At 44.1% G+C, this 21,897-nt stretch overlaps 1 protein-coding gene across 3 annotated transcripts in view; it reads left to right on the top strand.

The window, feature by feature from the left end:
- The window catches only part of FAM110B (family with sequence similarity 110 member B), a 146,208-nt gene extending 124,655 nt beyond the window's left edge, over window positions 1-21,553 (top strand). For all 3 annotated transcript variants that reach the window (XM_028533959.2, XM_036031131.1, XM_028533960.2), the window contains one exon: window positions 18,676-21,553. In XM_028533959.2, coding sequence (XP_028389760.1) covers window positions 18,998-20,110 — 1,113 coding nt within the window. In that variant the 5' untranslated portion in view covers window positions 18,676-18,997 and the 3' untranslated portion in view covers window positions 20,111-21,553. The remainder of the gene's footprint in view (window positions 1-18,675) is intronic.
- The last annotated feature ends 344 nt before the right edge of the window (window positions 21,554-21,897 follow it).

Raw genomic sequence — 21,897 nt, forward strand, 5'->3', positions numbered from 1 at the left:
TTGGAGCGATCCTGGGGTGCTTTAGTAAGTAAAATAGATGAAAGTTTAAAAGCCTCTATCTTTAAAGCTATTAAACAAAAGAGAAAAATCCAATCCCCTTTCTCTAGAAATCAATAAAGAAAAAAGAATGTCACAGAAGAGTTAGCGTTCCTCTAAGCTAATGGAGGAGGAAATTACATGAATCAAAACATTCATTTGGAGATGCAAGCATTGCATCCAAAGTGGCTTCTGGCAGTATCTCTCGGTTTGGAGCCAGTGGCCTCCTGTTGCAGACATACCCCGTCCTGACTGCAGGGTTTAATAACTGTTACTACACTGCAATTGCTGGCCAAGTGTTCTCTGAAGAATTTGGGATGACATGATCCCAAAAATAAGCTGACACGCTATAGGCAGATAGAACACTTCTGTAGCACATTTACTCTAGTAACCGTCCAGCTCTTGATAACAGTAAAGGCTGCCTCTGACCTCCAGGTATCAACCATACCTCTGCTGCCCATAGGTCATCCCTTAACCTGGTAAATGGCTTCTGCATGACCATTTCCTGGGTCAGCCCTTAAACTCATTGGGAAGTTTAAGAGTTTGTGCACTGCTTAAAGAACGCAATACAGTCTCTACATAGAAACATTCTATAAAAGAAGCACAAGAATTTCAGAACAGAAACAGTGTAAGGCATGCACTGTGGCATAGACCCTGGACTGCTGGGACAGTGTGGAAAGGAAGGCAGGCAGCCTACCTGGGTACAGCGAGGGGTCGGTGATTGTAACTGACAAGATGCCCCCCTCTGCTTTTCCCTTTTACACTCATCTAGTCCACTTTGCTTTTACAGTAGCTGCTTCTCCTTTGCTGTGTCTTTCTTGGGAGACTTAATCTGCTTGTCTCAAACATTCTTGCCATTTTCTAAAAATAGCCTGTATAATTATGCTTTCCATGCATAGTAACTTATTACAATTTATCTTCAACTTTTCTTTTGTCTTCACATTCTGTCTTCATGAATTCTCTGTCCTCATGTTCCTTTCTGCTTGCTCTAAACAGAGTAAATTAAATCTGGGCAGTGAGAAGAGTTTCAAACATACACAGAGCTTTTCGGAAAACAACTTGACATTTATCTGCCACACCTTCCCACCCATTAAAGGAATCCCCTCTGAAGTTTCTTGGACAGATGGTAAGCTGGTATCTCTGCAAACCCTTAGTGAGATAAAAAGCTCACTCTTTACAAATGAGTTAATTCCAATTAGGGACTCTCTTAATTGTACAAAAATTCTTCCTTAAATCAGTCTGCTAATATCCACAGTCTGTGATGTTCATCAGACCGACTTTCTCCAGCTCATTAATAGGGACAGTGGTTAACACATATTATCCACTGTGCTAAGATAGGTCCCAGTGTCATCTCCGTGGCACAGCTAAGGAACCTGAAGGTTAGAGACACTCTAGGTCATGTGGTGGTAAAGGGTGGAACAAGCCAGGGTGGGGAATCCGATTGCCTGACCCCCCAACCTGAAGAATGCGGCCACAGCAGCCTTATGGGACTGTCCTCCAGGGTCACATATGCTCCCTAGGTCTCTCCTTTCCTCATTTTTAACTAATCCCATCAAGTCCTCTGTAATCCGTTTCTCTCAGACACCTTCCCCTCTGTCTCACCACCAACATGGTTATGAGAAGGATGAGTATTCTCTCACTTTCTCCTTGGGTGCTCCTCTGCCCTCGTTCCCTGGATTCCAACCACAGCATCTCACCACCATCACTCTGATTTGCACTGTCTGCTGGCAGGGCTGCTGTGAATGCTACGTTGTGTCTGTTCCACTCACGTCTGTATCTCCAGTGCCTGGAACATGGCAGGCACTTGACTGGCATTTGCTCAATTCCCTTTCTTAGCTGTTACATGTTCTACAAATTCTTGGCTATTTTTCCCTGTTGGTAAATTGTAAATTCGAGGAAGCAATACACTCTTCCTCTGTCTTATAGGAGATAAAATTATAATTTTTCAAATAATTTGCTTTTGGCAGATGGAGAGGGAATGGAAAGTTGCTGCTTCCTATCACTGTTAGGTTTTGCTCTGTGGCAGTTGAGAATCTATGAGAAGGTAAATACTGATTCACTGGGTCTAGTACACATTCCCACAGCAACATCACTGTTTTTCTTTACATCTTTCAACATCAGCTTGATGCTGTCTACCCTGTGCCCACCCTCAGGCTCCGAGGGGTCTGTATAGTTACTGCCTTGAATCACAGCAGTGCCACTGCTATAGAGCTGGTATCATTTAAAAATGTTTCCTCCCAGACTTCCAGCCAAGATGGAGGCATAGGGAGATATACTTTGCCTCCTCGTACAACCAAAACAAGGACAACAAGAAAATTTAAAACAAAAAATAACCAGAACTGCCAGAAAATCAAACTGTATAAAAATTTGACAACCACAGAGTTAAAGAAGAAACATTCATTCAGATCGACAGGAAGGGCGGAGACAGGCAGCTGGGGCAGAGAAGACTCGCAGCAAGGCAGTGGCTGGAGGCCTGGGCAGTCCCACATTTGCATGCGGATAAATCAGGAGCAACAACTGAGAAGCAAGACAAACGGAGAAACCCAGGGTTCCAGTGCAGGGAAATAAAGCATCAACCTCCAGCTATAAAAACCTGTGGGGGTTGTGGTGATGGGAGAAACTCTCAGCCTCTCAGGAGAGTTCATTGGAGAGACCCACAAGGTCCTAGAACATACACAAACCTAACCACCATGGAATCATTACCAGAAGGGCCCAATTTGCTTGTGGGTAGCAGGGAAGTGACTGAAAGCTGTCAGAGAGCCAAGCAAAAAGCATTGTCACCTCCCGGACCCCTCCCCCATGTACAATGCCACAACACAGCCAGGTGGGTTGCCCCACCCTGGTGAACACCTAAGGCTCTGCCCCTTATAACAGCTATGTGGAGACAAAGAAATATGGCCCAAATGAAAGAACAGATCAAAACTTCATAAATAGAACTATGTGATGAAGGGATAGCCAATATCAGATAGATGCAGAGTTCAAAACACTGGTAACCAGGATGCTCACAGAATGGTTGAGTATGGATGCAAAATAGAGGAAGAAGTGAAAGCTGTGCAAAGTGAAATAAAGGAAAATATACAGGGTACCAACAGTGAAGGGAGGAAACCAGGACTCAAATCAACAATTTGGAGCAGAAGGAAGAAATAAGCATTCAACCAGAACAGAATGAAGAAACAAGAATTCAAAAAAATGAGGAGAGGCTAAGAACTGCTGGAACAACTTCAAACATGCCAACATCTGAATCATAGGGGTGCCAGGAGGAAAAGAGAAAGAGCAAGAAATTGAAAACTTATTTGAAAAAGTAATGGAGAACTTCCCCAATCTGGCAAAGGAAATAGTGTCCCAGGAAGTCCAGGAAGCTCAGAGAGTCCCAAAAAAGTTGGACCCAAGGAAGCATACACCAAGGGACATCATTATTAATATACCCAAGATTAAAGATAAGGAGAGACTCTTAAAAGCAGCAAGAGAAAAGGAGACAGTTACCTACAAAGGAGTTCCTATAAGACTATCAGCTGATTTCTCAAAAGAAACTTTGCAGGCAAGAAGGGGCTGGAAAGAAGTATTAAAAGTCATGAAAGGCAAGGACCTACATTCAAGATTACTCTATCCAGCAAAGTTAGCATTCAGAATGGAAAGGCAGATAAAGTGCTTCCCAGACAAGGTCAAGTTAAAGGAGTTCATCATCACCAAGCCCATATTATATGCAATGTTAAAGGGACTTATATAAGAAAAAGAAAATGATCAAAGACATGAACAGTAAAATGACAACAGACTCACAACTATCAACAACTGAATCTAAAAAAACAAAAGCAAACTAAGCAAACAACTAGAACAGGAACAGAATCACAGAACTGGAGATCATATGAAGGGCTATCAGCAGGGAGGGGTAAAGGGAGGATAGGAGGAAAAGTATAGGGAGTAAGAAGCATAACTGGTAGGTACAAAATACACAGGAGGCGATTAAAAATGGTATAGGAAATGGGGAAGTGAAAGAACTTATATATAGAACCCATGGAGATGAACTAAAGGGGAGAATGCTGGCGGGAGGTGGGGTGCAAGGAGGATGGAAATGAAGGAGAGGAAAAAGATGGGACAACTGTAAAAGCATAATCAATAAAATATACCTTTTAAAAAATGGTCTCCCCCAATATCACAGGCAGTTATGAAAAGTTCCACACAACGTTCTGACACCTGTAAAAAAAGCCATTATTTACCACCTGTGTTTAAGTCTGTGGTTCTTGTTTTTATTCCCCTGTACCCAGCACATTAATGTGAAGTCTCTCCTGCATCAATGTACATTTTTCTCTTTCCACTGTATTCTTACCAACATACAAATGTGATGTGTCTAAAAACAAAACAAAACAAAAAAGCCCTCTCTTGATCCTACTCACTCCTCAAGCTATCATGGCATGTTAAAGCTCCTAAAATATGACAATCCTGTATCCAGTTTCTTTGTTCTCATTCTGCCCTGAACTCCACCACTTTACCAAAACTCCTTTTTTTGAAGTCGGCCATAATTTCCCCCATTCTAAATCCTTGCTCCCCTTTTCTTTTTAGCATTTATGCTTATAATACTCATATTTTATTTATCTTATTCATCATTTTGGTCACTGCCTAGTACATAGTAGATGCTCAGTAAACACTAGTGGTGCTTCCTGCAGTCTAGATTCTACGTCTGTATAAACGTGCTTAAAGATGTCCCCATTGGAGTCCATTCTCTCAAGGGCGGGGATTATATGAAGTTGTCTTTGTCACATTCAGTGGGACTTCGTGGTCTGAAGGATCCATGCCCTTCTGTAGGCAAGCCCGGAGGTGGGCTCAGGCTTCTTCCAGACAGAGTCTGGTTTTTATATAATCAGGTGATGACTACATTGTTATTTTTCTGTTGTTTAGAAGATATTCTCATTTCTTTAGCAAGATATTAGCATAGTTATTTTCCACTAAGGAGGGTATAGTCAAATTTTGAGAGCGCCTTAGAGAATCTTACCAAAGAGCTTTTATTGCCACTGCCATGGATTGGATTTATTGTGCCTATTATTATATGTTTTATGAGTGTTTTCTCACAAAATTTTCAGAACATCTCCCTGCATCTTATTCCCCCCACTGCTTTATCCTCTGGTGCAGCAAGTTCTGCTAACTCCAGTATCTCCCAACAGTGGGCACACAGATTTTGCTCTCACAGCAGAAAGGAGGTTTTGTTATGAAAGCAGCCTTGGACCCGGCATTGTGTGGACCAGCAGTGGTGAGGAGGGCACGAGTTCTCGTTCTCTCCTCCCTTCCTTTCTGGCTTACTTCCAAATGGGCCCATCTTCACTCCTGGCCCCCGTGGATGCATCCATGACTGTTGGGAGTGGTCCAAGGGCACAGGTCTAGAATACAGACAGACCTGAGGTTGACAACAAGCTCTTTCAACTCACTAGTTTCAGGAACATCTCTTAAACCATTCAAGCTTTAGTTTTCCCATCTGCTAAGTCCAACAAATGATGCCTTTTGGGTGAGGCTGATAGAATAAGCACAAGGTATCTGCCTCATTTGGCATGAGGTCTGACAGAAGGAGGCACCCAGTAAATGGGAGCTACTATGTTTCTCAGACTGAAGTGATTAGGCCCAGAATTTTGAGAGATCATGAAGCACAAAATATCAGCAACCATCTTTTGCCAAAAGCAAAATTATTCTCTTTCATGTTAAAAAATAATAGAAAATACCATTTCTCATTAAACAAATAAAAGAAATGCTAGAGACTGAGAAAAAACTTTCTAAAAACTAACTCCCTTTTTCACTTTGGATGAGTCATTTGTGTTCAGTAAACAGGGATAAGAAGCTTGCAAATGAATCCAATGAGGCAGATAGTATCATTTTTAAGTGAAAGCATAAAGAGATAGGGTAGAAAAAGCACATTGTACTAGAATGGACATTGAGAACAGAGTTTTCAGATCTCATGAAAGCTTTGTTTTGTCCATCCAGCAATGTCTGTAGTTTTTTATTTTAAGTATTTACCAGATACTTTTTCTTTTTATTGTGCCTTCAATGGTCTGAATCCTTCGAGAGCCTATTAGGTGAGCTAGCTTTGTTTGTTTGAGCAGCCAGAGTAGGAAGGTGGGGAAGTAAAAAAAGCCTTTTCAGTAGTTTCAGCTGTTCATTCTTTTATACTGAGGCAAAGACACATCCTGAACTGGACACAGTAGACATGGGTCCTGTGAGAGGGTTCGAACTCTTCAGCCCCCCAGCAGGAGGTGCAGGGCTGAAGCGGCAGGGAGTCAGGAGGCAAGTGGGGTGTCTCCACCTCTCTGATAATAAAGACCATAAAGGAAGTGCTGAGAAGGAAGGGTTGGATGTAAAATGAGAAATCAGAAAAGGCTTCCCAGTGTGTTTGGGCACAGTGTCTCCAGCTGGAAAGACTCTGGTTCAGGCCTAGGGGGGCAGGGCCAGGGGTGTTCCAGGCCAGGGAAGCAGGATGTGGAGGCAGACATCAGAGAATGTAACCAGGAGGAGCAGTCCTGGTGACAGGCAAGGACCGACAGGTGGGAGGGGACCTGTGACCTCAGCCCCAGATGTCTCACCTGATGACCGGTGTCTCCCTCTCCATCCTAGCACTGTGCCTGCCTCCAGACACAGCTGGACACATGGGTGGCCTGCCACTTTCAGCGTCAGTGAGCTCACAGGCAGCATGGAATGACCCAGGCAAGGCAGAGTTTGTCAGTCATTCCTAGCTCCTTGCCACATGGGCCCAAAAATAATATTTGAAGTGCAAATGGTGGTGAAGCCTTACCTGGTATCATTCTAAGCTTGCAAATGATGTAAGAGGTGTTAAGTGCTGAAGATTAAAATGTGTGCTGCAGACACAGGTGTCTGTCAACTTCCATGTCTTACTTTGAAAATTATTATTTGTCTCACAATTCCATCTGAGTCCTTAGAAAATGAAAAAATACTGTTTTCCTTTTCTGAGTACACTTGAGGCAAAGAACAAGTTGTTCAAACAATTGCTGTACTAAGAGCTATTCAAGAAGTGAAAAATAATTCCAGGTGTTCATGGCAAGTGAGATCAGCAGTACTTTTTTTTTCTAGTGAACCTACTGATTCTGCTTTAAAGTTCTGCCTGGTATTGATTTCTCTTTGCACCCTATTTGTGTTCTTTGCACAGTTCAGCACCAATGCATTCCTTACGATGTGAATAAACAGGTTCTGTGTGTGCACATGCGCCATGCTCTCCTGTCCACAGGAGGCACTTGGAGGGCTGCTGCAAATTCATGAACGCTGTGTTCCCAAGTTTCACTCCCCAAGTCTGTCATCTGACCTCTTCATCGAGCCTTTACAGTATAAAACTATACGCTAGGTATTCTCCTGAGTGCTTAGCATTTTCAGTAATTCAGTGCACATTTTAGTAGAGAGTCTCAATGTGCACAGCTGGGGGCTTTGGTAGAAACAGCAATAAAAAGCATGTGATCTCTGCTCTCCAATTGCCCTGTATAGTAAGACAGATTGAAAACACAGTCTTATGTTGCCTGATTGCTCTTTTTAATAATCGTTATTTTCATCAAAGTTGAGCTTACTTTGGTACCTCTGCAGTCAGCGGTGTCAAGAAAGTTAAATTAATGGAACCCAGTTTGTAAACATCTACCTTGAATGTTTGTGCATTTCAGCTGTTAGCAAGTAGCATGGTTATTTGATTTAATAGCAAGTTAAATGATTACTTTTCCTCTTCTCCCTTCTGGGGGAGGCTGGTACTGAGTAGCAAATGGTGAAAAGAGTAGATTTTAGGAACTGAAATATAATTAGTGTGGGTTCCTGAGCCATAATATTCAAATAGAAAACATTGTAAAATACATCAAACATATCTTGTTAAGAGCTGAAGGAATAGTGGGACCTCATAAGGCAGATCAAGGTGCACCTATACAGACTGGGGTGTGGAGCCCACAGCCGCTCAGATGGGTATCTTAGACAACTTTCTTAGTTAGTGTCTTTGCACATCAGTTTCCTCAAATGTGAAGACTGGATAACACTTGCTTTAGAGATATTGGTGGGATTGTATTTAAAAACCTATGAAATGTATCAGTATGGTTTTGGGATCATCATGTGTACGCTTAGTAAGAAATGCTTATATTAACAGGTAATTTGTAAACCATTTATAGAGCAATTTACCTGATATATTCACAGCAAACATAGTTCACCCTCCAAAAAATGCTCTTTACTTTTTCTTCTTGTCAAGTTTAAGTGTTTTACAATTTTACTTTAACATACTTCAGTATTTATTTTTAAGTATGTTTTATTCTTTGCCCCGAGGCTGTCCACTAGAAGTTAAAAATATATTCAGAACTGAATATTCTATCTCTGTGGCCACCCTCATCTTTTTGTATGTGCTATGCAGGTGCCACCAAGTATAACTCTACACAGTTACGGGAAGAAGCAACATATAAAGTGCAGATACTTAAAATCAGTGTTGGTGGGAGACCTGAATGCAGGGTCCCCAGGCCGGGCTGTCTGGTTATCACTCACAGGTGTTGTACTCACCGTCTTGCTGCTGCTGTGTAGACCAGACTGCCTCTCAAAGGGGTCCCTGTGAGGACGATGGGTTGATCTCTCAGCACCATGTCTCAGAAACTCCGTGAATTGCCCCTGGAGTTCATGATCCTTGAGTTCTCTGAGATGTTGTCCCTGCTGCTGGAAGGTGCTCCTGGCCCACCACATGGTGGAGAGCCAGCTAACACTTAGACTCGCATAACCCGAGAGTCTTCTAAACCTGTGATTAAGTGTAGTGGTTTATAGAAAAGGACTATGGTCACTGGAATTCCATGTTCATTTAGAGTGTAGCTATGGCCTCACACATTCTCCTGGCGTGACAGAAAGCCGCGGACAGCTCTCTCCAGGAGAGGACAGAAGTGGCCAAAAGTGGGATCGTTTTAGGTTTGTTTCGATAAGGCCAGCAGTCCTATTGGATTTTCATTAGGAATGCTAGTGGCCCTGCTTTTTAATTACTTATAGTAATTTTTATCAAGTAAATCCTTCGATTTACAGATGATTTTGGCACTGGCTATGCACAGCATGCATTTTTGTAATCTCCAGTAAAAGGTAGGCCTCCCCACATTCATTCAAGTGGGCGGCCTTCTTATTGCAACACTGTGTTTACCTTCCGCCAAAGATGAATGTTGAGCCAGAGTGTGTGATGTTTGTATTTGTTTGATTCCCTACTTCATTTTAATTGTTTTGAATAGGAGGAAGACATTTTAGGAGAAACCCATAACCTTTTATTAGTAGTGGATTTACTGATGAAGAAGCATGTGAAATGAGTTTTCTAAACAGCTTTAGAGAGTGACACTCAAGAATCCATCCTGGATTGAGATTTGACCTGAGATTATTTTTCTCCGACCAATTTTATAGATTTGATTTCATTTTCCATAATGGCTTTATTATTTACTCTGGCCTGTTTCACTCACATAAGTGTTAGCTTTGAAATTTGCAACCACATATTTTCTTTGTAACCCAATAAAAATGGGGTCACTCAAGTGGCCTTTTAGACAGAAACTGCACCGTCGGTCCACTTTGACAGAAATAGCATGTGCACTATCACTGGAGAGTAATGGAGTCATTTTAAGACAAAAGATCATTCAGTCGCCCTAAAGCTTGAAATCTAATGATGGTGACTATCGTGCCAAGTTGCAGACACCGGGGACGAAATTGAGTAACAGCTCACCACTTACTGAGCACACTCGGTGCCGAGCTCCGCGCCAAGCACTTTCCGTGTGTTACCTCATGGGATTCTCATGTCAGCCCATGAAATGTAGAAATCATTACTGTCAACATTCTGTACACCAGGAAACAGGTACCTGGAACCTGAGTTGCTTGCTGAGGGTCTTGGAGCTGTAACTGGCCCAGCACAGAGAACCCCATTTGAAACCTGGACCTCGCTCTTGCACCAAGCCAGGGCACTGTGCCCACAGGCAGACAGACAGAAAACCTGGAGGAAACTGCGTGGACCCATTTTACTTTCTGGCCTGGATCATTAGGGGAAAAAGAGGAGGAGAGTATGCTCTTTTTCCCATGCCCTAAGAATTCACTCTGCTGACTTCTCCTTTCTGCCCCTGGGATGAAATCTCAGACAGGACCCATAGCCTCTTCAGTTCATCTTAAATTATTCAAAGTCCTCAGATCAGTTTCAGGAATGAAAGAGCTCAGTCCAACATCGTGATCAAAACTCCAACCTCTCCTCCAGTTCAAATTAGCTCCTGCCTCTCCCAGCTGAGGCCCCTGTTGGCTTGGAAACCTCTGGAGGAGGGGACAGGAAATTTAATCAATCTTGGGTAATTTTTTTCCTCTTTTCCTGCTCTAGCTCCTCTCCCACTCATGAGACCTCACGTCTAACCTCTCGGGGCCCCACGTGGGTGTATGAGTGTGCAAGGTGGGCAGCTTGTGAAAGGAAAAACTACAAGGTTCCCTTCCTTACGTCTGACTCCTGTAATCGGGTGTTCCCTGGGTACCAGGGATTTCGAAAGTTCTTTCTCTTTGGCAACTTTTTCGTTCCCTGGGGGCAGCCATCACTCCTACCACTAGGGGGAGCGCTCAACCTTTTCCTCGGGTCAGAGCTGTTGGCTTCCTTTGGCAGGGGGATCTTTGAGGGGAGTTTGTGTTAAGATAACCCCTGAGCACCTTTCCCCCAAGTACATGCGTGGTCTCAGAAAACCCTCACCCTTCATCTCATGGAAACCCAACTTCCCCTCGCATGTATCCTGTATTTGGAGAGTCCAGCGCAGACTCTGCTTTTGAACCTCTCAGGCCTGAGCTACAAGCCAGTCTCCACGTTCCTCAGCTCCAAGAGACCTTCCTGTGTTGCACTTTCAGAGGGCCCTGAGTCCAACCTCTGCCTGTTTGAGATGAGTAGGCACACTTGGCCACTGTCCTACACACAGTTCTAAGCAAAGAGTTTGAGATGGCCCCGCTCCCACTCAACTTAAGCGAAGTTGTCTCAAATTCGCATTGCTCTCTTTCTTGACCCACCTGAAATCAGCGAAAACTCTGTGGGTAAGAAATTGTCCCCTTCCACTCTTCCCTCCAGACTTGTTCAGTTCACAGTGCCACCTGGAGGATATTGCTGGTACACATTCAGTTGGTGGAAGACATTTATCAATAACGCCTGTGCACATTTTGTGCTGCTCCACCAATGTGCCTCAGCACAGCACATGAGAGCCCCTGGGGGAGACATTATTCCTTGGTCCATATCCATAAAGTCATTAGCAGGTAAGGGTTGGCCTCTCTGGCTGTCTACACTCATTCCAACATTCGTTTCCTATCCTCTGGTCCAATAGAATTTATGTGTCAAAAGAAACAAAGCAAAAGAAGTTGCTAAAAAGAGGGAAATGGTTTAGCCAACATGTGGAAAATTAAGGCAAAGGAATGGAAACCTAGGGAAAGGATTTTTTTTATTAAATGTTATTTAAAAACCTACTCCAGCCAACTGAAAGCATAAGCAAAAAAATGTCTAAAACACTAGAATTAAAGTTTGAATGTTATTAGGAAAAGCCCATGGTTTCCATGAATATATAAAGTGATCGTAGGTTGGCAAAAAGATGATTTCATTTACAGCTCGGAGCTGATGGCTGAATAGAGAAGGTTCAGCTGTCAGAATTATAGATGGTCAGGGGTGTCACCAAGTGACGAAAAAGGAGGCACATCATTCAGTAACTGAGACAGTTCAGGCCGTGCAAGGGTGGTGGTTTTGACTTAATGTTTCCAGATGATTTGTTCTGATTTCTTAGTTTCTGCTCAAATTTAGTATTTCTTTGATAAATGCTTTTGTTGCATCCCCCTTTAATTTTTTATTTCTGTTACTCCCCTTTAGTTTTTCATTCTTTACAAGCTTTTTCACAATATAAAAGGCGATCATAACAGTGACTACATTGGGAAGGAGCGAAAGGGGAAAGTGTTGAACAACATGGCATATTAATTAAAATGGACAAGTTAATGTCTTCCAAATGGAATGGCATCGCTGCTTTAACCCACAGAACTAAGCATTATTTATTAATACATTTTGCTTCTAAATAGAATTTTTGTGGTAACCACAATACCGTTAACTCTTTGTGATACACGTTGAAGAAATGACAAGCTTCACGGTGGGGAAGGGCAGAAGTGTGGATGCTCACAGCTGGCTGGAAGGGGTGGCCATGGCACAGTTTGGTGTGAGCCCGGGGTGCAGAGGAGGATGGGACAGAGGATTGGATGAGAGTGTGCGCTTCCCCACAAGCCACTTCTCAGCAGCCAGACTTGGCCTCCTCACCGTCACATTCAGTCTGTCTCCAAGTTGGGCTCACAGGACCTCTTGAAATTGTCTACACTGGTCTCCATCGCCAAAGACACCCTTCTGATAAGGGTGACATGAATGAAAAGTGTCTTTATGCCTTTACTTTACTTTCTTAAATTCCCTGAAGAGATAGGTATGATTACTAGCACCATTTTAGATCTGGGAAACCTGAGGCACAGGAAGGTGGAGTAACCTGCACAAGGCTACTTAGCAGTTAAGACACAGAGTGAGGACTGAAACCCAAAGGCGGTGTCAGAATGGGCAGCCACTCAGTGCCTGGCTGGCACCTCCCCTCTCCTGGTCAGAGCCTGGCTGACACCTCTGGCCTCTCAGCAGCTACTGGTCACCTGCCGCTCATATTCCCCTCTCTCTGTGGCCAGGAGGATTTCTTAAAAAGGCAAATCTGGCCATGTCACTGATGCTTCATTACCCTGTAATGTTTCCCCATTACTCTGTATAGAATCCAAAGTCCATCTGCCCCTTTCTCACCCCCCCCCGTAGGGTTCTCTCTGCTCTCCCCCTTACACTCCGTGCCAGCAGTCGGCGTCTTTTGATTCTCTTGAATGTACCATGACCCCGTCGAGAGCTGCTGTGATCATGGACCTACTGAGAAGTGGTGTTTGGGACGTCCTTTGTGATGGCCCTACTGTAGTTTTCACCACCGTTCCTCAATTAATATTCATCAGACGTATTTTGAACCCTTTTTTTAAAATTGCCATGAGTCCCTTACACATAACTGCTCAATCTGTACTAATCAATTGAACACAGTACATAATTCAGTAATCACTCTTATATTTTGAGTGCATTTCTCCTACATTTGTAAAAAGTTCAAAAGTTAACATTGTCCTAGGAAACTGTGCATTTTTACTTCAATGACCAGGATGCTTCTCTGTTCTTAAATGGGAAAAACCAAGCACAGAGTTAAGACAGTGGCCCCCAGGCAAGCTGGAACCTTCAAATGAAGTCAGTAAGCACAAACACTTTAGCAAAAAACAAAAAGCAACCGGGACAGTTTTACTCCTATTGCAGTGTTTTGTGATTGGACATGGAAGAAAATTGGAACATCACTTTTTTGAGATTTCTTATTAACCTCAAAGGTAAATTGCTTCTTTTGCTCTTTACCTCCAAGAATGTTGGAGCTGAAGATATTTTCAAGTTCACTAAATTCAACGCATTCATTTTCGTAGGTAAGGCCAGGACACTGAGGTGTTAGTTGACCTGGAGTTGAGTGAGTTCCCTGCCATGACACACCCGACTAATGGCTGGTTTTCACACACTGAACAAACTCCCTTGGAGGAAGCTGGGGTGTGTTCAGTCATGGGGTCCTCATTCTAGTTCCTGCGCTTTCTTCCCACCTAACATTTAAATACGAATTAGGCATTAAGTGTGTTTTTCTTTTTGACTTACTGGGAGCAATTAGCCTGCAGTATTTTATGATAGTGAATTTTAAAATCAGGAGAGGCTGAGCAGAGGTCTGAATTTGCTGTTTCAATGCCGACACCCGTTGCCCCGGCAGCCCCTAGCGGGAGGCCGCAGTTACCCGCTGTCCTCACAGGCACTCAAGTGTGTACCGCCTGGGTTGGAAGAACGCCGTCTTTAAGCGGTTTTTTAGATGGATAATATTTGGCCACTTTATCCAGTTGTCGAGGAAAAAGAATTCAATTTGGGACACAGGAGAATAAATCAAAGGGCATTGTTTCTTCATATATATACATATACAGTAGACATTAAAGTTTAATTGAAACCTGATGTATAAAGTTATCAAGACAAATATCTCATATTAAACTCTAGTTTTAAAACAACAGGAAACATTAAAATGATAAATTGTTAATTAAGAATAATTACATTATTAAAAAGTGCTAGTATATGAACACCAGAATGCAAGCTATAGATATTTATGAAAAATATTTGGACTTCTGAATGCATTTTTTTCAATAAAATCAGGATTTTTTATTTTTCAGTCACTGTCAACATACAATATTATATTCATTTCAGGAGTAAAACAATCATTAGACATTAATATAATTTATGAGTGACCACGCCGAGTATAAACCGTGTATATTGAGGCTCATTTTCTATTTCCAGCTGCCTCCAAGGTTGCAAAGGTTCCTGGAGCCAGCCTGCTGGGTCTCCCCAACATCACACATCCGCCGAGGCTCCTGGTCTTAGACCTAACTGTCCCTCTGTGCAGCTGGCTGGTTTGAGGTTAGAAAGATTTAGGCTACTTTGGTTTTAAAAGTTTCAAATTCTCTGGGATTGCTATTTTTGTGCCCCCAAAGCCCCAGACTCTTACTCATTTAAGAGACAAGAAAGTTTGGCTCTTTCCTCTGTGCCAGAGGCATTTCGAGTCTAACGCTCGTTAGTAATAGATGCTCAGGACTGAGTCTCCTTTCCTTTCCCTTTCCCCCTCAGAGGCTGGGCCAGCTTCCTAGGCATCTGAGAAAGGCAGAATCTAGGGCCCCACCCCAAAGCTGCTGAAACAGTTTCTATGTCTGAAGGAGTTCCCTGAGGGTGTACAAGTGCCACCAGGGTGAATGGGCATCACCATTTCTTCATGGCTGTGTCCTCTGTGCCTGGCTGGCTCTGTGCCATGGCGGCCCTCCTCACACAGACCAGGACTCCCACACAGATAATGTGACCCCTATGGCCAGGGTTCAGGCAGGGAGGGAGCAGGCAGGACTCTGCCCTGCAGTCACCCCCCAGGCCAGGTTGCTGTCAAGTTCATGTCTGCCCTGATTTGGTGGGTCATTTTGTACCTCAGCTCAGCCGAGTTTTATTCTCCAATCCTTTTTATCCTTCCATGAAATTTTCAAATCGATACTAAATGAGGTAGAATGTTGCCAAAATGGTTCATGAACAGAAGTTTCTCTCTCCCTCAGGCTGTGTTCTTTCCTTAGCCAGAAGTCAGGAGTCAAGCTGGGCTGTGTAAAACTTTTGTTTACGAAACCCTATGTGGCTGACACTCACTTTCCTTCCCTGAAACAAGATGGGGAGGAAATAGAAGGCCCAACCCCTGGTGTGCTCCTGGCAGGTCCTGGCCGCCCCACAGGGGCCCTGCGGCAGGGCTGCGTCAGCACGGGGTCCTGTGCCACAGCGTTCTGTGAACACTGTTCATTGTTATCACATTGACGACATCGAAACATAGGTCCAGTTTCCAGGTGTGTCATCAACCACTTGACTGGCCTTCTCAAATGTACCTGGTCTACCTCATACAAAACTCTAGGACTACACAGCTCTGTCCCAGCCAACACTGCTTAAACATCACAGAGTCAAAGAACAGGAGCCAAGGATTATGTAAGAAAGAGGAGAAGCAGCCAAGGCCCCCTTCGGAATGTTTGAAGTAGCTTTAGTTTGTTGGCTAAAACAGGTATAAACTTAGATTGTGCCTTATTATCCTGTATCATCCAGTCCATTCCTGCAGCTTGTTCTATGGCTTTTGATTCTTCCAATAAGATGCTTTATTTTTTTCTCTTCAAAGAATTCTAACTAAAACTTTTAAACTCTGATCTGGTTATTTCTAAACATCATCAGTGTGTTGAAATTATTAGGGAAATTGAGAATGACAGGGTAGGGGGAGGGAGACAAACAAAACTGAAGCGTATATACAGATAATTAGTTTTTCTTACATAATCCTATTCTTTCACACCGGCTTTATGTCTCACAACTGCTTCCTGAGGTTGGGTGGTGTGGAGTGCCTAGAGGGGTCATCCTGAGGGTGTCCGCCTCTGTTTGCCTATGTCCGTACCTTCTTTTCCATGAAGAGAGAGTGAAAGGAAGCCAATGGGCATTCTAAAAGACACTTCCTATAAAATAGATATTTCCCAGTCTCATGAGTTCAGAGTAATGATTTTTTAAAAATCGTCACCCAAGGATATAGTTATTGATTTTAAGAGAGAGAGAAAGATATTGATCAGTTACATCCTGTACGTGCCCCAGCCGGGCATTGAACCCACAACCGTTGGTGCATGGGGCAGTGAACCAACCAACTGAGCAACCTGGCCGGGGTGAGAGTAACAATTTTTATATAGTGTTCTGAATGGTACCAACGCTTGCCTTAATGGCCAGGTCAGTAGTGGACATTTCAGGCTTTTGGTTATATGATAGAATTAGAAGACAGGCCATTATGAGCTTTGATGCCAGTGGATGTTATATGTTTAACTATAGCTCATCACTCAAAGAACATTTTCCTAAGAACAGCAATTGCAGTAACTGTAGAAAAGTTCAGTCACGGGCCAATATTCCCAGGAGAAATTAGAAGTAACTCACTTGGTGTTAGCTCCTCAGAACCATGTGATTTTAGATGGAGAAGGGGTAGGAATCTCGTCCGGGCATCTCATGTCACTCATAGAGAAGGGGACAAGGCCCCAGAAGAAGAGGTATAAGCTCTGTCTCCTGTTGCCTGCTAGGCCATCTCCCTGCTTGCTGGAGGTTTGCTGTGGTCCTTAGGCAGAAAGCTGATGGGTGCGGAAGTCAGTCCTATCTCTCACTCTGTCCCTGAACATTCTGAAACCGTCCTCTCCCTTGATGAATTTTGGAAGTTGTAGAGGTCATCAGTGAAGAGGCCACAGCTGCTCTGCTGTAGGAAACACGGCCTGTCCTGGGAGCAGACTTCTCTCAAGCACCCTTGGTGTGATGCAAAGGGTTTGTCTCTGAGCCCAGACTCTGCTGTTCTATCTGTGAGCTCCCTTAGTGGAGGGGGGCCCAGCTCATCTTCCCAGTGAGGTGGGCCCAGGGTGGTGGATGGACAGATCCAGAGGCCCTGCAGAGTAACTGTCACTTCTCTTCTGGCATTTCTTTCAAAATGTGTTCAAAGAAACAATCTCACTTAATCTTCATAAAAGGAGGTGGTTTTTTAAACTAAATTGAAGTATTATAATAGAACCACACAATTAAGGAAATCATTATGTAGAAATTGCCTTGAGGTTTCTCAGATCTTGCACAGGAAAGTATTTTTATTAGAACAAATCCTTTCGCAGAGTACCAAAATTGTCTCTGACAAAAAATGGCAATTGGGTGTATATAGAGATTAAGAATTTCAAAAGATATTAAGGAGAAATATCACCCCCCAGTTGTTATTAATAGACACTTCATTTTTTACCATGAGAGCAGATGATTTTATAGTAATATTACTACTTGTTTTATAAATTAGTTATTTGACATATTAGTTGATTACATTATCCAGTAGTCCTAATTATAACCAAAAATGTTAGAAAGGTCTTTACCAGTTACTTTCAAAAGCTGATGGCCTCATAGGTGTTCTCTGCCAGCGGTAACAGACGAGCGGAGGAGCTGGTCCAGGGCTGCAGAGATAAATGCTTTATTGTTTTGCAGTAGAAAAACTCCCTACAGATCCACATTGGAAGATTGATAAGTGTTTCATTATATTGGTTTAGGTTGGGGGTGGGAGTAGGCAAGTTCAGAAAGCCATGACTTAGTTCCATGAATGCTTAACTATTATGCAAGTTCTCTGTACAGTAATATTTTAGGTATGATTGACATCTTAAGATTTTGTTCTTTGTTTTCTAGCAGGGTTGGGAAAATACCACAAAACTAACTTTTGATTTCTGCTCATTAAATGTGAAAAACGATGGAGCATTTCAAATCAAATTGTCTACTTCTATACTTAATCTAGAAATATTTCTAGCTTTTTTTAATTAAAAAATAAGCTTGCAGTAGGATGAACTTCATAAGCATTCTTTGTTTCCAGGAGGAAGTGTTTTTAAATTATTGATTGGCAAAAATAAGATAACTCCAACATATTGATTACTAAAAATTTGTCCTCTTCACTGCTGATCCCACTTCTGTCCATTGCTTTAGTTGTTGAAGAGTTAAGTGCTTGTTTCAAGTGTTAATTGAGAGATGGGTAGTAAGAAATCAGAAGTTTTGCTTCATTTCAAAACAGACAAAACTTAACGGATGTTGCAGCCTAAAGCAGGTAGGGATTCTTAGGAACCCAGCAGCATTTAATGAACTAGGAACTGCGCTTTGCTAAACCCGCATTTCTACATTCATCTAGCATTTCCTGGGTTTTGACAATAGTGAGGCCGACTGGGTGTGATCAGAGGCGGTTCCCACCAATGGGGAGGCAGCTGGAAGAGTTCACGCGTGGGAAATGTCAGCCCCTTTCTCCCAGACTCCAGCCTCTGCCAGCGGTGCGCGAGGCGCAGGCTCGGACTCCCAGCCCAGCCTCGCGTTCTGGGAACTGGGATCCCTCCCTGAAAGGCCCGGGCGCGGGGGAGCGCAGTGGTCTGCCGAGGTGGAGGCAGCGGTGGCGCCAGGGGTTTCTAGGTTGCTACAGCCGTGATGTCACTCGCCCATCCTAACCCGTGGTTGGCTTTTTTGTGTTTCAGCTCTGCCTGCAGTTGAACACAAAGACCTAGAGGAGACTCCCACATCCTCGGGGAGAAGAAAGGAGGAGGCGGAGCAGATTCGAGGAACTTGTGGCTTGTGGCCTTTTTGTACGGGGGCTGCCTGAAAGGGGGAAAGTGACTTAAAGACAAGGCGGCGGTTAATGGGCTGTGAGATGAGGCGCTGCTCCTACTGCCGCTGCTGACACTGAGGTTCCAGGGTCCGTCTGCTGCCCTTTGTGCTCCGTGTACATGTGTCTATTCAGCGCATCCGGAGGCGCCCAGAAGAAAATCCAACACGGCCGCCGGGGAGAGACCACCCACCATGCCCACGGAGACCCTACAGACAGGTAGCATGGTGAAACCGGTCAGCCCCGCGGGCACCTTCACCTCCGCGGTGCCCCTGCGCATCCTCAACAAAGGGCCCGACTACTTTCGCAGGCAGGCTGAGCCCAACCCCAAAAGACTCAGCGCTGTGGAGAGACTGGAAGCGGACAAGGCCAAGTATGTCAAGAGCCAGGAGGTCATCAACGCAAAGCAGGAGCCAGTGAAGCCTGCGGTGCTGGCCAAGCCCCCAGTGTGCCCGGGTGCCAAGCGCGCGCTGGGCAGCCCCACGCTCAAAGTGTTCGGGCCCAACGCCAAGACGGAGAGCGGCGTGCAGAGGGAGACCCTGAAGCTCGAGATCCTGAAGAACATCATCAACAGCTCGGAAGGCTCCAGCTCGGCCTCGGGCCACAAGCACAGCTCGAGAAACTGGCCCCCTCACAGGCCAGACACCACAGACCTGCACCGGCACTCCTTCGCTGAGTCCCTGAAAGTCTACCCGACGCAGGGCCGCGGGAGCCCGCAGGAGAGTAGTTCCCACGTGGGCAGGAGGCTGCTGGAGCAGACGGCAGAGTCCTTCCTCCACGTCTCCCACAGCTCCTCGGACATCCGCAAAGTGACCAGTGTGAAGCCCCTAAAAGCGATCCCCTGCAGTAGCTCCGCCCCTCCGCTGCCTCCCAAACCCAAGGTGGCCGCCCTCGCCACCATTAAGTCCCCCGAAGCTGACCCGGTGGAACCTGCTTGTGGAGTCAGCCGAAGGCCCTCCCTGCAGCGGTCGAAGTCGGACTTGAGTGACAGGTATTTCCGAGTGGACGCAGACGTGGAGAGGTTCTTCAACTACTGCGGACTGGACCCAGAAGAGCTGGAAAACCTTGGCATGGAAAACTTTGCAAGGGCTAATTCCGACATCATATCCCTCAACTTCCGCAGTGCAAGCATGATCAGCTCGGACTGTGAACAGTCTCAGGACAGTAACAGTGACCTTAGAAATGATGACAGTGCCAATGACCGGGTGCCATATGGCATTTCTGCCATCGAAAGAAATGCTAGGATCATCAAGTGGTTATATAGCATCAAACAAGCTAGAGAGTCACAGAAGGTCTCCCACGTGTAAGAGCAAGTGCGTGAGAAGGAGGGAGGGGTGGGTCTCTGTCTGTGCATCCGCAGTTGTGAAGGTTGTGAGGTCTCCTTGAAGTGTTGTGAGCTTCTCCACTCTCTTTGTGTTGCTTGTTGTGCAATGTTTTCAAGTTGCATGCCTGTCAACATGGGGACTGACCTGGCATCCACGTCAACCGTGGCTGCAGAGCCTGGCTGAACACACGGTCCTCTGCCAAACGTTTCCAGCCAGAATCTGATTAGGGCTTTGATCTCAAGCTAAACTGTTTACACGAAAACGGTATACAACTTCTTCAATATTTATGTGGTTCTTGTGTTTTCTATCCCATGCTATTGTGTCTTAATTAAAAGTTTTATCAACTGGCTTTTAAATTGAGAGTAGAATCTTTTTGAAATAAAAAGCCAATTTGCCTACATGTGAGACCAAAACAATGGGGAAATAAACGGGATCTGCTACCAAGCAGAGAGAGTGACTGACCTAAGATAGAACCAGGCTGGGTTTTCTGAGGAAGAAAGTGGTAAGCCTGATGTTAATCACGTACATGTTGCAATTCTCTTGCCACTTGCTTAAAGTAATGATTGGGCAACGATGCTACATTCTGTCTCCTATTCAGTGTGTAAATAAATATCGGTGGTTCTGTGTCATACTGACCCCAAGAAAAGACAGTCAGATACAATGAAGGTGATTAGATCTGGGAGGTTGAATATCCGGGGTATTGTTGATATTTTTCTGATTTGGGTTCATTCAGAAATTTCTACTATTAATCTTTTGACAGGAATGACCACTCTAAACCTGTTACTTGATGTCTTAAAATTTTGGGAGGTTTGGGGGGGGGTTTTTTTGCTCAATAACTAATTCCACGCTGATTCCCTACTTCCCTTCCATTGTTGTTTTATCTGGAAGAGGGAAGTGGGGTTTGTGCAGGTTTGCGCTATCTGAAGACATGAACACAAATGGAAATACCAGCCATATCAGTGTATAGAGCCTCCTCTTCAACAGTGCACACCTTTGGTAGCTGAACCATAACTGAGCAGTGTGATTGTGTTGTCTTGCATATGTTATTCTCTCAAGCTGTGGACCTTGGTTACAGCCCTATGAAACTGTAGAAACACAATGCTATGTAGCTCCCCCCACTCCATGGTGTCTAGTGCTGCATATCGACTTGTTCCCTTTTTTCCCCAATAACCTGTCTTCCAGTTGGCTGTCAACCAGCTGACGGCTGTGGTGTGGTAGCAGAGAGGGACACGTGCAGCGGCCTACTTCACTGCTCTTGTAGTTATGCTCTGAAGTTCGGGAGCACTACCACAGACTTCGTCAGCTCATACGAAACTTTTTATGGTGTAAATGCTGTAAGACTTTGTACATACTTCAGTTGTTATAGAATCTTGAAGAAAAAAAAGAAAAAGTTACGCTAATAAATAGCTCTGGTGCAGGCACTAATGGTGGTGGTTTCTCTTTGTACTTTTCCTTTGCTCCCTCCACAAAAGTTTAACTTTGGAATATGAGCCAGAAGCAAATTTTTGATAGTCTTGAAGAAACATTGTTTCATTGTTATTTTCACTATATCACAACTATTTTGAACCTCGGTGCTCTTAATTGTTGCTACAGCAATGTGCTTTTGCTAAAATAGTTGCCTCAAGGTTCCTTAAATAGGCTTTCTCTTCTTAATTCACACCTTGGTTATTTTTATCCTAAACATCAAAGTCTTTCACATCTTCCACTAGACTCTTCAGTTGTAAATATGTTTGGGTTCTTACAATGGAGACATACCTTGGAAATTTACA

The sequence above is a fragment of the Phyllostomus discolor genome, chromosome 7, assembly GCF_004126475.2.
Source record: "Phyllostomus discolor isolate MPI-MPIP mPhyDis1 chromosome 7, mPhyDis1.pri.v3, whole genome shotgun sequence".
In the NCBI taxonomy this organism is placed as follows: Eukaryota; Metazoa; Chordata; class Mammalia; order Chiroptera; family Phyllostomidae; genus Phyllostomus; species Phyllostomus discolor.